Source organism: Schistocerca cancellata, chromosome 9 (genome assembly GCF_023864275.1).
Source record: "Schistocerca cancellata isolate TAMUIC-IGC-003103 chromosome 9, iqSchCanc2.1, whole genome shotgun sequence".
Taxonomy (NCBI): Eukaryota; Metazoa; Arthropoda; class Insecta; order Orthoptera; family Acrididae; genus Schistocerca; species Schistocerca cancellata.
Genome location: NC_064634.1, coordinates 412,434,365 through 412,451,121, shown reverse-complemented (window position 1 = coordinate 412,451,121; position 16,757 = coordinate 412,434,365). Strand labels below are relative to the sequence as shown.

At 37.3% G+C, this 16,757-nt stretch overlaps 1 protein-coding gene and 1 pseudogene across 1 annotated transcript in view; one reads left to right on the top strand and one right to left on the bottom strand.

The window, feature by feature from the left end:
* LOC126100893 (uncharacterized protein CG3556-like) overlaps window positions 1-8,386 on the top strand; it is a 38,039-nt gene extending 29,653 nt beyond the window's left edge. Inside the window, exon 5 of the mRNA XM_049911560.1 lies at window positions 8,256-8,386. Within this exon, the coding sequence (XP_049767517.1) occupies window positions 8,256-8,317 (62 nt within the window). The 3' untranslated portion in view covers window positions 8,318-8,386. The remainder of the gene's footprint in view (window positions 1-8,255) is intronic.
* Window positions 8,387-12,908: 4,522 nt separating this feature from the next.
* On the bottom strand, window positions 12,909-13,026 carry LOC126102451 (5S ribosomal RNA; annotated as a pseudogene).
* Between the last annotated feature and the right edge of the window lie 3,731 nt (window positions 13,027-16,757).

The following is a 16,757-nucleotide window of genomic DNA, read 5'->3' as shown; positions in this document are numbered from 1 at the left end:
TGTCACCCAGTATGCTGATTGAAATGGAAGGACGTAGGGTTTATGTCACGGTGACAAGGCTCATTGGAAACGGTAACAGAAACAGAAAGCATTATGCCACGAAACACCAGTTAATTATTTATGAACTCAGTGGTGGTAACCCACACATAACAAATATTAAGTGATTAAACTTTCATTTTGTTTAAAACTGATCTCCGCCATCAACATCAGTATGAGTTGCTACCTGCTAAGGGCATGAATACACTCTTGTATTCCATCATTTTTCGTGAGTGCATCCAGGATATTATTAATTCTTGTGTCGATATTTCGGCTGACAACCTTTCATCCATTCTGAATGTGAGACACTTGCAAGATTTTTAAAACACTGAACTGTGGAGTAAACACGCATGTGTCAAAGATAAAACTGTTGGCAACAAGAGCATCAATCATAGATAAAACATTACACCTTTAAGAGAAAGCACAGAGTCAGCCAATTCATAGTGCTTACAAAGTATTTAGCTGATTATTATGGATGGCATATATTTGAATGCCAGGTAGTGACAACTTAGAAGAATTTCCCTCTGAGAGTGCAGACATAAAATGATGGGTTTCAATGATTTGTCGAGCTGGAAACCCTCATCCCAACTGAACAAGTTGTCTGCTAATCGACTTTCCAAGCTTCCTTGACCTCTGAATCAAAATAGGTCGACACTGTGGTCAGTATCTTAACTTTTTCGTGATTTTTGGAATGACCAATGGAAATACAATTAGCCAATAACCTGCTCAAGCAAGATGAGGATTTCCAGCTTGACAAATTATGGAAGCCCCTCATTTCACATCTGTGCTCCGAAAGGTGCTGTAGGTCTTCATAGCCTGGAATTCCAACATGTGCCACCCACAACTTAACAAATACTTAGTAAGTACTGTGGATTTGCTGACTCTGTTGTTGTTTTGCGTTTCTCTTAGGGACGTTAAGTTATATCTGTGACCGACGCTATTGTTGCTAACAGTGTTATATTTTACACATGTGTGTTTACTCCTCAATGTAAAGCGCTTTCAAAATCTTGCAAGCGGCTCACTTAGAGAGTGGCTGAAAGGTTGTCAGCCAAAATATTGGAACAAGGGTTAATAAAATCCTGGGTGCACTCCCAAAAAATGATGGAATATTCGATCAGCCAGGAAAACTTCAACACTCTTGTATTGCTTGTGGCACAGAAGTAAACAGCCACCGAATGTCATCTTGAGAAATTTCTTGCCATGGGTGAAACATATGCTTTGGCAGTCCATTAATATTGCATTCTGCAGGCTGGCATGAATATATACATCTATCTGTCACATCAAATTCGTCAAGGCATCTGTAATGTGAACTGCACTTTTTGGTCTTGCATAATTCTGCTGGAATACTGGTATCTTCTTCGACCTATCTAAGGCTTTTTACTGTGTGAAGCACAATATTCTCCTGGATAAATTATGGGATTGAAGGTATAGTCAACCAATGGATAATGTCATATCTAAACAAAGGAATGCAGAAAGTTGAATTTAGCAATTCAACCAATTTAGTCTGGGGATGTTATTCTGATTGGAGAGGAATCACGTTTGGGGTTCTCTAAGGCTGAATTATAGGTTCACTATGGTTTGTCATATATATGAAACCATCATCTGTTTAATGTATAACAAGCAGAATTAGTTATTTTTGCAAATGACACTAGTTTTGTAATTACTCTAAGCATAAATACAGAAATAGAAAGAATGATAAACAATGTTCTAAAAGTATTATTGACTGATTTTCTGTGAAATGTCTCTTTCTCAATTTTAAAAATACACAATATATTCAGTTCTGCAAATCCTTGTGTACTACACCAATGATAAGCGTAACACATAGTGAAGAAATAATAAACAGGGTGGAAAGATAAAAAATTTAAGGACTCCATATATATGAGAATTTAAACTACGAAATGCACATTTTGGGACTTCTAAAACAACTTTGTTCAGCCACATTTATACTTAGAATCACTATAAATCTAGGGAAGAGAGACAGATCATTACATTGATATATTTTGCATATTTTTATCCTATAATATCATATGAATTAATTATCTGGGGTAACTCATCCTTAAGAAAGTGTTAATAGTTCAAAAACGTGCTGCAAGAATAATATGTGGTGTTCACTCACGATCATCTCGTAAACATCTGCTTAAGGATTTAGATATTCTGATTACTACTTCACAATATATTTATTCCCTCATGAAGTTAGTTGTAACTAAGCCACAGCGGTTCAAACGGAACAATGGTGTACCTAATTACAATATCAAAAGGGAAAATGACATCCATTCCTTCAGATAAATGTTGTCTTTTCCATAAAAATGGGTGCACAATGCTGCAACTAAAATATTTAATCGCTTACCCAGTGGTATAAGATGTCCGACAGACAGCAAAGTACAATTTGAAAACAAAGTGAAAAAGTTTCTCGTTGACAACTTCCTTCTTTTCTAAAGAAGAATTTCTACGATTGTAATGTGTAAAAGGTAGTGGGTAGGAATTAATAACTCTCATCTGTATGTTCCTTATTTTTAAAAAAACTTAATAATGTTCAGCATGTAGTCATATTTACAAATTAATTTGCAACATGAATGTGAAATGACCAGTTCCACATAATTACAAATTATCATGCAATACGATCCATGTAACATGAAATTAATTAACTAATTATGATATTTGGTGACCTGGCCATGAGAGCCACTCTTGTCATGGTGCAATCCTTTTGGAAGTGGAGTCTCCTTGCCATACTGCTCTTCTGAGTCCATGATGTCACCACACGTTCTGCATTCATTGCAGTTCAGCCAACTGTCTCCAGGATCTGTCAGTATGATACTACCATCTCGCTCACGCCAATGATTCTTTCTTAATGTGTGAGAGTTGGCGATAGTCTCTATGTGCACATCAACTGGGTAAAATGGGTTGTAATCTCTACCTGATAAGTTCAATAACGATGGACACATTCACAAGCCTTCATGTAATTACTCCAACATTAATCTGTAAGAAAAACTTTTTTCTGTACTGGAAATACTAAATGTAAGCTATTCTAAAGATGAAATTTTAATCAACCTAGCCCACAGATATTAAAATTCTGCAGTATCAGTTTTGTAACATCCAGTCAAGTTGTTCATAGTGTTCACTGAATTTATCATATGACCTACTCAATACATCTGGTGACAGTATGAAAGACTGGAAAGTTCCTTGCAGTAGCACAACCATTGGAACCACCTAATACATCATCTTGTCTTATCATTTATGTCTGCACAGAGCTACAATCAAGTCTTTCCAACAGATTGAACAATCTGCAGAATCTTAACCCTCTGCTGAACCTTATCATGAAACTAACATATTTTAGGTAATCGACTTCATTTGCAGCATCTGCCACTCAAGACTTCATGTGACTCTGCATCACATACAGTAAATTCGTGGTAAACCATTGAGCAGCTGGTTAGACCCATATCTTTAGATATGGGTGTAGAGTTGTGGTGCTTAACTAAGATTTAAATCGAATTAAAAACGTGTGCAAGTGTGCAGTGTCTCATGTATTTTACTACATCTAAAATTATGCTTGACCTCTTCATTAGCTCAAAAAGCGGGTCAGTGTTGGTATTTGAACCACACCAAGTGATACAAGGCTACAACATGCGCAAATAGACAAAAGTACTACATATTCATTGATTACAAAATCGTCAAGCAACTACTGGAATCAATCACGACAGTCAAATGTCTAGGAAAATCAACTCAGAAGAATTTATGGTGCCATGGAATTCTATTTATTTGAAAAAAGAAACTGTCAGGCTGAATTTCTTTGGCGTATACTAACAAGGGAACCTCCCCATTGCACCCCTCTCAGATTTAGTTATAAGTAGGCACAGTGGATAGGCCTTGAAAAACTGAACACAAATCAATCGAGAAAACAGGAAGAAGTTGTGTGGGACTATGAAAAAAATAAGCAAAATATACAAACTGAGTAGTCCATGCGTACGATAGGCAACATCAAGAGTAGTGTGAGCTCAGGAGCGCTGCGATCCCATGGTTAGCATGAACAGCTGAGGAACGATAGGTCCTTGGTTCAAGTCTTCCCTCGAGTGAAAAGTTTACTTTTTTTATTTTCGCAAAGTTATGATTTGTCCGTTCGTTCATTGACGTCTCTGTTCACTGTAATAAGTTTAGCGTTTGTATTTTGCGACCGCACCACAAAACCGAGCGATTAGTAGACGAAAGGACGTGCCTCTCCAATGAGAACCCAAAACATTTGATCGCAAGGTCATAGGTCAACCGATTCCTCCACAGGAAAACGCGTCTGATATATTCTATACGACACTGGTGACGGCATGTGCGTCACATGACAGGAATATGTTGTCGGCCCACCTAACTTGTACACTTGGCGAATGGGCAAAAAGGTTCTTCTACCTTGCCCGATTTAGGTTTTCTTGTGGATGTTATTATCACTCCCAAAAAAGTGATGAAAACATAAGAGTTTGTCACATAAACTGCAACAAATGAATGCAACAGTTTCACAGTCGCACAGTTTTCCCTCTGCTCTGTCAAAACATATGTTTTTAAAGTTTTCAACTTTTTCCATTACGGTGTATCGTCTCCATTCTACAGCGCAGTTACCTCGCATCAGACAGACGGACAGACAGATAGTAATTGTCTGAAAATAAAAAATTAAACTTTTCACTTGAGGGAAGACTTGGACCAAGGACCTCTCGTTCTACAGCTGTTCACGCTAACCACGGGACCATGGCGTTCCTCAGCTAGTATTATCCTTCATGTTGCTTATCTTGTGCATGGACTACTCTGTATATTTTGCTTATTTTTTTCATATTTCCACACAACTTCTTCCTGTTTTCTCGATTGATCTGTGTTCAGTTTTTCAAGGCCTATCCACTGTGCCAACTTATAACTAAATCTGAGGGGGGGTGCGATGGGGAGGTTCCCTTGTAAGAAACTGTGGTTTATCACTTGAGGAAGTTGACAAAAGGACCAAAAATCAGAATGTTTTTCTGACGACTTTTCATGCTGATCACATTGTATTGATGGAAGAAAAGAAAAGGTCTACACAAAATGTTATCGAGTTTGCTTCATCGGCGTAAGGGTGCCAAAGGCACACATAACAGACGGCAGCTGGCGCCGCTTCAAGAATAAACACTGTTCGTTGTTCTAGAAATTCCGAGAGCGAACAGTGCGAGAGAGTTCTACAAATGTTACTGTAGCTAGTAAAAATGGACTACCAGTTGATGCAGGAGGGCCATATTGAAGGATCTATTCTGGTATTCACGTGACATAGCTAGAAGCTAAAAGATGATGGTCCACGCGATATTTCAACTCCACTCCTCGCATATGTTTGACACAGTCTCGCCCCATCTATTTCAGTCCAGTTATCGATTGCAACGACCACGACATCGACAAATTTACGTCGATAGCGCAGGGACTATTTAATAGACACATCACAATAAATCCACAGACTCTAAATATCAGACCCACATACACCAAAAATGTAAAGAATTTACATTAAATAATCAGTAAAAACAACACCTGGGCCATTAAGACCAAGCGATACTACAGTCACCTAGCCACAACTGTAGGTTCTTTGAGTGCCCTGGGAGATGGTTCATTTTTAACTACAACAGAGGAAATATCAGTTCACTTTATTACATGGATGAATAAAAAGATTTACTGAACTTGAGACTGTCCTTTGCAACAGGAGAGTGTAGAATATTTACAAATGTTATTGACTATGAAAGTATCACTTGATGCATACAATCACAAACTGTTCCCCTAGAGTACAATGTTCAACTTTAATTAAAGTACATGGCCTTCTGAATCTTCAAAGTCTCTGTTTATTCATGATGTTGTTGACCCTGAAGCTGAGCTAACAAACTGGGGCTTAGCTGTTGAATGCTTAACACTACACATACATTGACCTCAGTGTGAGGGCACTCCTTTGCTGAGAGGGAGGGTTGGTCTTTTGGAGCGCCTTTCATATGTCACTGCAGATTGCAGTGAGCCCTTGATAATGTCTGTGGTATTGATTTGCGCTGTTGACTTTGATGTAGTAGCGCGATCTCTAGATGATATCATACAGAAGTAGGTCGGTCATGTAGTTCTCATATACTGATGGCCTCCAAAATTGTAATATCATGAAGATACATGTAAAAAACGTCAAGCATCCATACAAAATGCTTGCAGCCATATAAAATAGCTAGCTGTAACATCATCTGCATTCTCTGTATAAGAAAATGTTACGCAACGATTTCCTCAGATTGTATTTGAGACTGTTTGTGATAAGATTGTGTTACATCTAGTGAAAGAACGAGAATGTCTATATCATGTGTTGGAATACAGAGTGATGGGACCACAGCCTATTAATAGTATAGTTTATTATTCTGTGATATTGCTGCTTGTGTTGGTCAGAAACCCATGAGTTTCATGAAAATGTGAAATTGATGGGTTAAGAAGACCCATACTCAACAGTCCCATGTGACTAGTGCCCAAGAAGAGAAATATATGGTTTGCTCAGCTGTGCAGGATTATACAGCCATATCACATTCTGTGAGCTAGGAAACTGGCTTGTTCACAGCAAGTCAAGTATTCACACAGACAGTACGACGACGTCTAGATCACCGTGGACTGTTGGCATGGTGACCATTGTCACAGTTTCCCTTGGCGAGACAGTAGAGGGAGGCATACTGACAGTGGTGTGCCCAACGAGTTCCAGTGCTGTGTAGAGGATTACATTGGATGCATCCATGTATAAAGGGTCTGAGGACAACTAAAATTACCAGACTGCATGCATTATCACATGTGGGGCCAACACTTCACATGATGGTATAAGATGCCACTGGATACGTAGTATGAGCATATCTCTTTCACGTAGTTGGTAATTTGGAGAACATGTGTTACATCTCATGCACATTACGTCTTTTGGCCATGGTCTGTCTTCGAGAGCACTATGATATTATTATTTAACAAAATAAAGCAAGACTGAATGTTGTCCATTCTGTCCTGTCCTACCATGAAAGACTATTCAACTGCTATCCTATCCAGCACTTTCTGCAAATCTCTCACTCACAAAAAAATCTGGCCATGGGTTGCTGACACGCTGACACTCTCCAGCCACTACCATTGATAAATTGATGAACTCTAGCACAAAGATGAAGCACATATCCATATCTGTCATTGGCCACTTATTCACCTGGAGGCCTAGTTAGGTTAGAGCCATTGTTGCTGTATATACCCAGCAGCAAAATCTGATTTCACATATGTACAGAGATATGTACTTTCGATTGTCTTTATTTTTATTACTGTTTCGTTTTTATTTCACAGTAATGTTATTTCATTTAGTTTTATTATGATTGTTATTTCGCTCTCTGCTTCCTTGGAGCTTGAGCTCAGTTATGTTCACAGTTAGTGCAACACTTGTATTGAGCAGTTTATTTAACTTGAGTTCTGGGTCTTTAACAATGTTTTAGGTAAATGAGCTTTTGCTAATATTTTGACATTTCTGCTGTTTTTCAAGGAAAGCAATCCGATTTCTATTCTTTTTGGTGGGGAAGCGAGAAGGTCGGATGTAAACAAGCACATAAACAAGACACAGAAGAGACTCATAAGCAAACAGACTTGCTATTTGATAGGAATATGTTTTAATTCCTAATAGGAAAACACCACTAGCTTCCAATCAAATGGTTTTATGCATTGAAAGCCAGAGATCATCACTGGGGAGACTGTAGTGATTTCTTACTGTCCATACAGGAATTGAGTGGAAAATGTAAACATGATCGTCAAACTGTGTTCTTCGTATTTTCCCCAGCTACTACTGCCATTCCACCAGTGTAACAGTTCTACTATCTCTATTCCCTTCTTCCGTTCACTTCTGAAATGAAACTCAGTGTGATGAATGCCCTGAAATAAAATGAGAACATGTCATCTGATAGTTTAATCTGTTCCTTTACTACGTTGTGAAAATCATGCCATTCATGTATATTTAATAGCACCATTTACTTTTATTACAGTTGTGTTACTTCTTTGTTTCATAAAACGAACAAATAATTCTGATTCTCTAAAGAAGTACCTCCAGTATGTTAAAGTCGCATGATATGGAAGAGTATGGAAAATCAAAGACACACCCAAGGGAAATGTTGAATCAGATGAATATATATTCCATTTGTATGCAATAAATAAGTCTTGCAAGTTCGAATCATAGAGTCTAACTTGTTGATTTTTTTCTTTTCTAGGTGTGGACAGCTTGTACGTTGATGAAGGGGACAACTATTTGTTCTGGCTCAGAAATCTGTAACTTTCCACAGAATGGCTATAAAATGTTGTATCCAGACAATCCCAAAAAATGCTTCTCCTGCAGTAATGACATGATTAGTATTATATTACGTAAAAACTTATGCATATATTATATCATGTAAATATTATATTATACAACATATTAAAGTCATTATTCCATTTTTTTAATTCATTCTTTAGCCTGAGTATCTTGATAGCAAAGTGTGTTAGTCCTTGCCTATAGACATGTAAAACTGCAAGCAGATCAAAGCTGAAAATTGTCCTAGCAAAAATAAATTATCTCTTTGTTACAACTGTTAAGAAACAGTAGCTGTTAGGACATCAATGTACTCAAAATAGTGGTAAAAAGTTAGATGTACTGTTAAACAGAGCACCAGTAATGTCCAAGGCGGCAAATAGATTCACATTGTATTCTTACAGATTTTAGCAATGGGTATAAGCATGCAGCTCCGACATAAAGAACGTTCTATTTGCAAGAGTAATGATGTTCTCGCTCTGTATTGCACAGTTAGATGTGGGAATACTTCTTGACAATGTCCTCAGTCACCTACCTATATTTCCATGGCGAGCTGCTTCCTCCTCTGTGGCACTATCGATGCTGGAAATACTATAATGTTCAGGTACAAGGCTACAATTCAATTGCAGAGGGTTGGCTGCTACTCTGCAGTTCAAAGTAACTCATTTCTGCCAGTGTACAATTTCGATTCTGAAATATTACTTTAGCTGACTGTACTTCTCATATACTAATATTTTAAACACATTAGAATCTCTTTTATAGCCATCTTACAAAATTCTAGCGACCAATTTTTCTCGACTATATTTATATCCTGCCTATTGTGATAATCAGTCACTTCAGTTTCAGATATTACGATAACATTTCTTTAGTCAGTACAGAATGATCAAGACAACACTTGTGAGATTAATCCTTGCAGTTCAGGTTCCAGTTCAATGCATATGGAATGGTCAATATGACATGACAGGCATTCACAAATATAAATCACTTCTGCCCTAACTGCTTTAAATAAACACGCAAGTGCATTGCCTGTCTCATTCCATGACATTCTTGTACACCCACTGACGATTAATTACTTCATCACCGCACTCAGCTCTATGCTCCAGTGAGTGAACTGACTACTATGGAACTTCCCAGCTACATTGAGTCAGTATATTCTATCACCACGTGAAAACAGAAAAATGTCACACTGGAGGTGAACTATCGATAGTGCTGTACACTAAACATAGTTTACAAGTTACACACTAACATTGCAACAGGTTAATGCCAATTTACACTGGATGTCAAGCCACATCACACTATGGCATCATCACATCAAGGTATATTAGCACTTTCCATTACATGTAGCTTAGCACTGTATCAGATGGTGAAAGCGATGTTATGAGACGCTATCTATGACGCAAAAAGTTGGAGTAGAGTATCGGAATTGAGGAACTATAAAGTTTATTAACGGCCACAGCAAACTTTCGAACGTATGTCCCTGATCTGTTACGTGAAGTAAAGTTCTGAGAAATGAAACAACATTTCAAAAAATCGACATTTATATGCTAGTGAAAATATATACACACAAATACATCAAACAATAGTTCTAAGGGAATAGACAGAGCACACCTTACCCATTACGTTTTTCCCTTATTTAACTATTTCTGTCATAAACAACGGTATTTTTCATCTTCATTAGAGCTGAAGTTCTCCTTTAAAAACGTTATACACTGAAAACTAATTCTTCAACGTAAGTTCTTGTTTATGTAACTGTGGGCATCAACTCTGTTCTGTTATTGTAAAAGGGAAATAATTTTCGGTTTTTAGGTACCTGAGCTCCCTTTTGGAAGAACACTCAATGCAAAAAGTATCCAAATCGTGGAACATTTCCGATTTGCCACAAAAACAAAGCACAATAATAAAATAAAAATTAAGAAGGAACAAAAGCACAAAATCCACTTCTATGTCAATAAGCCACGGCGAAAATATGTTAACTTCCGATGTTAGCAGATGTCGATACGGCCTTTGTTAAAGCAACCATTTTAAATGCGTTATGGAATGTTTTGACATAATGAGGCATGACAGCCAATGTGAATTCGACTTTATAATGTAATTGCTGCATGGGGAAAATCTATTCTGTCCACTCAAGAATTTGAATTCTGTTGCACGAAAACGTCTTGCAGCCTATAGAAATATAACTTGGTTTAACTAAAATTCCTTGTATTTTGCTCATATCAACAGTCTGACAGTACTCAATGAAGAATGTACATTAAGCTTAAAATGTTGTAAATCTCCTGATGTTCGAGTTCTTCAAGTATAACAATTTACAATAAACTTATTAGATTTATGGAGTGTTCAGTGATTATTAGTGGCTAATAATAATAATAATATAAATAATTGAGATTTACTTCAACATTAGTTTTTGCTTAGATAGTGCAACATGACACCATAGCCATCAAGTCCGTGTGTGAAAGGTAAGTTGGCACAGCAAGTACATTAAATGGTGAAGTGACAACATTAAAATACAGCGTGTTTCAAAAAGATTCATTCAAATTTTATATAATCCTTCTTGAAATATTGTGTTGGTATAGTGTATTAATTTCAGCAAATCGTCGAAGGATTGGCGTTGTATCGGTATCATAGTGGCTGGAGTTTTATTATTAGTGATCTGTACTGTCTTTGTAGTACCATTTTCGAGAATCATACTACTGAATAATGGTGTGAAGCTGCTTTAGGTGCATAGTATGCAACATATCCTCACGGAATTCATTAAAACTGTTACCTTTTTATCTTATTCTGACATCAGCGAGGATAAAAAAATCTTCATATTGAAATAGTACACTACTGTTTATCCACAGAAGTTGAACTGTCGTTTTTTCTCTGATAAAAACTTTATGTAACGAGTACTTCCTATATTAAGCGTTTCAAGTAGATCACAGTGGATATCATCTCCATTTGTATCACAATTTGAGAGGCTGTGTCGTGTCATACGTTTTCATTGCCTAATGGTAACTTTTACCCTCATTGGCTAACTACGTTTCAAGTAGATCACAGTGGATACCATCACTATTTGTGTCAGAATTTGAGAGGCTGTGTTGTGTCCTACGTTTTCATTGCCTGATGGTAACTTCCATCCTTGTTGGCTGGCTGCATTGTGTAGTTTTTATCTTTGAGAATAGAACGGATTTTTATGCAGCGAAAGAAATTGTCAGATCACGTAGCTGCTGTAAGTACCACTGGTGGTAGGATCATGGATACTATTGCTGGCTGTATGAGCCGATATCTGAAGTAACTACCCTTGCTATTCTCTTAACTCCTACTGTTGCGACAACAGTACAATGCGACTTGCTGCCAGACTCTGTCAATATGTCCCATCTTTCCTCCGTTTACAAGCATTACATGTTCATTCCGAGCACGATTCTTATCGTCTTTTCTTCGCAGACCATGAATTCATCTTCGAAATATAGCCTTCCTTGAAATCAAATCTTACCCTATACATGACATCCCAGGTACATGGCTCCAACACACTGTTTCCTTGCGAAATTGGCATCCCACTTATCTTCTAACTCTTACATCCTACCTATTACTTCTTTCCCATGGGCGCATTTCACATTATTTTCCACATATTTCCCATGCCCCCCTTCCTATACAATTACCAGGAGACACTAGTTATCTAGTGCTTATACCAAAGACAGTGTACAGTGCATAACCATCAAATTTTCGGAAATATTTTCAGTCATTTATAACTTCTTAAATTACTTTAGCTGTAAGTTTCACTACTAAAGACTACTATTTTGTAAGTTATGTTAACGACTTGATCATAAAGTTGGTATTACTTCCTTACAGAAAAGTGTGGAAAATGTGGAAATATTGCACTAAGAATGTAAGTGCCTACATTAGAATTAAGGGGAAACGATTTTCCAAATAACACATTGCTTTCATAAGTTACTCAATATACAAATGAAGATCACAGGGGTCGATTTACTATGCAATACATTATGCATGACACTCGTAAGCTTCCAACAGTTTTAAAAGTATGCCTTCAATCATGCTCTACAGAGTGTCACATGTTGACTTGACCTGCACGATCACCAGAACTGCCTCCAATCCGGAACATGATGGACATCATCAGATAACAACTCCAGCATCATGCACAAACAGCATCAACAGTCCGTGCATTGACCAACCAAGTACAACAGACATGGAACTCCATCCAGCATACTACATCTGGCACTTATACAACACAACACATGTAAGTTTGCGTGCTTGCAATTCAACGTTCTGGCAGTTAAACCAATGATTAATGTACCAGCATTTCACATTTACAATGGCTTATCCCACACTTACATTAAACTGTGATCTTACAATGTTAATAACTTAAATACATTATCTAGATAAATAACTAACTCCTCCTGAACAGGCCCAATGGTACTGACCAGCTGCCGTGTCATCCTCAGCGTCATTGGATGCAGATATGGAGGGGCATGTGATCAGCACACTGCTCTCCTGGCCGTATGTCATTTTCCGAGACCAGAGCCGATACTTCTCAATGAAGTAGCTCCTCAGTTTGCCTCACAAGGGCTGAGTGCACTCTGCTTGCCAACAGTGCTTGGCAGACCAGATGGTAGCCCATCCAAGTGCTAGCCCAGCCCAGTGGTGCTTAACTTTGGTGATCTGATGGGAACCGGTGTTACCACTGTGGCAAGGCTGTTGGCTACCTGGATAAATGTCTTCCTGAAATTTCATTATCCTGCATTAATTGTATTTCGGTGTTGTGATTTTTTTCCCATTGGTGTATAATAGTGATTAACTTTCACATCAACTTGTCCTTTCTTTGATTTAATTTTCATACATCCATGCATTGTCAGAGTGTCTCGAACAATATTGTCCGCTGATCTGTTCTGTCCTATGTGAAAGTTAAACATTTCAAAATGATTCAGCTAGGTATGACAAAAATGGAAACAGTTCTGTTTAGGGAATAGCTTCCGTGGCACTAGAGAGAGACGCAGAAGGTAAAAACTGTAGAGGATGACAGAGATGGGAATACATCCAACAAATGGTAGAGGATCTAAGTACTACTCTGTGATGAAGAGTTAGGCACGTGTGAAGAATTCCAGGCACCCCACACCAAACCAGTTCGAAGACCGATGACACCAAAAACTTGCAGAAACAATTGAGGATATATTTAACTACTTTCCTCTTTATTTAATAAAATAACCAGTGATGTCATGGCTTGCTCTGCTCTGTTTGGAATAAGAAAACGGCAAGGAATATCTTGTTTTGCATCATCAAGTGCAAGAAGTGTATTACTTCAAAACCATAATGATTGGTTCTGTCGATGTAAGTACAGCCACTGCAATACTTTTTCAGTATTTCATAGGGTGAGCCATTGCTAATAGTGAGAATAAAGTTTTCTTTTCTCAGGAGAGAATGCCTTTGGCTGTCTACATGTTGCTAAACAATGCACATCGGTTATTGCTGGTGTTAGTACACTTCTAAACTGTAGCATTGTCTTTGTATCCCATGATATATAAATGTAAATTATTGTATTGCTCAATGTAATATAAACCTTATTTGTCTTTGGATGGATTCATCCGAAATTGAAAGTAGCTAGAGCAATTCTTATTGCACAGAATGGAAATCTGTTTGTAATGTCAACAGATAGCATGTTTCTTTTTACTTCTGCTAAGCCACAATCACTTATAATATACACGAATTGTCACATATTAAAAATTTGCAGCTACCATTGCTAGTCTTGATACCTTACCATAGCTATTCACTCATGATATTTGCTATCAATAAGCCAACTGAGTTTCAGAATAACAGAGATATTGACAGGTAGAATAGTGGAAGGGAAAATAATCTGCATTACCTCTCAATGAATCTAAATTTGGTGCATAAAGTGTGAAATATGAAGCTATAAAACTATTAGACTCAGTACCCATGGAAATACATCCCACAAGAACCATGGACCTAGCCTTTGCTGGGGTGGCATGCTTGCCTCAGTGATACAGGTAGCAGTGTTATAGGTACATCCACAACGGAGAGGTATTTATGGAGAGGCCAGTGAAATGTGTGGTCATTGAATAGGGGCAGCAGTCTTTTTAGTGGCTGCAGGGACAACAGTCTGGATGATTGAGTGAACTAGCCTTATAACTTCAACCAAAATGGCCTTACTGTGCTGGTACTGTGAACGGCTGAAAACAAGGAGAAACTACAGTGATAATTCTTCCTCAGGGCATGCAACTCTGCTGTATTGTTAAATAATGATGGCGTCCTGTTGGGTAAAATATTCTCTCATTCAGGTCTCCAGGTGGAATCTATTCAGGAGGATGTCATCATCAGGAGAAACCAAACTGGCGTTCTAGAGTTTGGAGCATGGAATGTTAGATCCCTTAGTCGGGCAGCTAGGTTAGAAAATTTAAAAAGAGAAATGGATAAGTTGAAGTTAGACATGGTGTGAATTAGTGAAGTTCGGTGGCAGGAAGAACAGGACCTCTGGTAGGGTGAAGACAGGGTTATAAATTCCAAATTAGAGATAGGTAATGCAGGAGTGTGTTTAATAATGAATAAAAAATAGGAATGCAGACTAGCTACTATGAACAACATAGTGGACACATTATTGTAGGCAAGATATACATGAACTCCCCCCACCAACACCACCACAGTAGTACAAGTTTATATGCCAACTATCTCAGCAGATGATGAAGAGATGAAGAAATGTATAGTGGTATAAAACAAATTATTCCGATAGTTAAGGGAGACGAAAATTTAATATTGATTGGGGAGTGGTATTCTAAATCAGGTAAAGGAAGAGAAGGAAAAATAGTAGGTGAATATGGACTGGGGGAAAAGGCATGAAAGAGAAAGCCACCTGGTAGAGTTTTGCACAAAGCATAATTTAATCATCGCTAACATTTTGTTTAAGCATCTGTAGTGTCCCTTTTGCAATATTCACCATTATCGAGGTGAAACATAAATAAAAATGACTGTATGTGACTCAAAATGAATTACAAACATTGATTTATCTGCGAAAGGTAATAAAAGTAACTGTAAAAATATACAATATAGATCGATAAATGCAGAAAAGACATTATTTTTATTGTATGAGATTATAATGTGATTATCTTTGTAAGAGTATAAAATACAATGCAATGCTCGTTCTTCAGTCTAGTCTGTTTTGTTCTGTTCGTTCTGGTGTTAGCTGGAATAAGGTATGCAAGCTATTGTGCTGCGCTAGCATTTGTTTCTGTCGTAACGTAATTGCAAATATTTAATGGTGTAAACTGTGTCCTAGTAAGAATATAATAGTATAAAGTGATCTCCGTGTGTTATTTCAAGAACCTACGCCACATTTATCTTATGAAAAGAATATTTAATGAAAATTATTTAGCATGTTTCCAGCTGCTGCGGAGCGATTAACAGTGATCTCTGACTGTTAACAATTAGCCGCCATTACGCAGTACACTTAAAAATATTTTTTCACAGCACAATGTCTGGAAGAAATTATGTTAAAATATTCAGTGAGATTAATTGAAGGAACCAAGTGAAATAATTTTATTAAAACTTGTCTATTTTCTGTGATAGTAATAATTTCAGAGCTGAGTAATACTACGCTATTGCATTTACAGTAATTTGTAGGGAGCCTGGCGCTTGGTATAACCAGATACAATACATAATTGGCAACCTACGAAATTCATTATTTTGCTTATTATATCTCTTTTGTATTTTTTTGAAAGCTAAACGTAAAAACTAACTTCACTAAAAATCAGTAGCAGATCACGATAAATCAGAGGACAAACAAATTTACTAGGAGAGTGTTTCCTCTAAATAAATAGTTACATTATTTTTTTAAGAGATATAATACATCATAAAAGAAGGTTGTATACATGGAAGAGATATGGAGCTACCAGAAGGTTTCACATTGATTTTATAATGTTAAGACAGAAATTTAGGAACCAGGTTTTAAACTGTAAACAATTTCCAGGGGCAGTTGTGGTCTCTGACCACAATTTACAGGTGACGAACTGTGGATTAAAACTGAAGGAATTGGTAAAGTGTAGGAAATTAAGAAAGTGGGGCTGAATAATTTGAAAGAACCAGAAGATGTTTAGGATTTAAGAGGGAGTATTAGGCAATTATTGACCATTGCAGGGGAAAGGAATAAAGCAAGAGACGAATGAGTAGCTTTAAGATGTGAAATAGTGATGGTAGCAGAGGATGAAATAGGTAAAAAGACAATGCTGAGTATAAGTCCTTGGATAACACTAGAGATATTGAATTTAATTGACGAAAGGATAAAATGTAAAAATACAGCAAATGAAGCAGGCGAATACAAGGGAATACAGACGTTTAAAAAATCAGACTGACAAGAAGTGCATAATGGCTCTGCAGAAATAAGTAGAGAACAAATGTAAGGATATAGAAGGATATTTCAGTAGGCGAA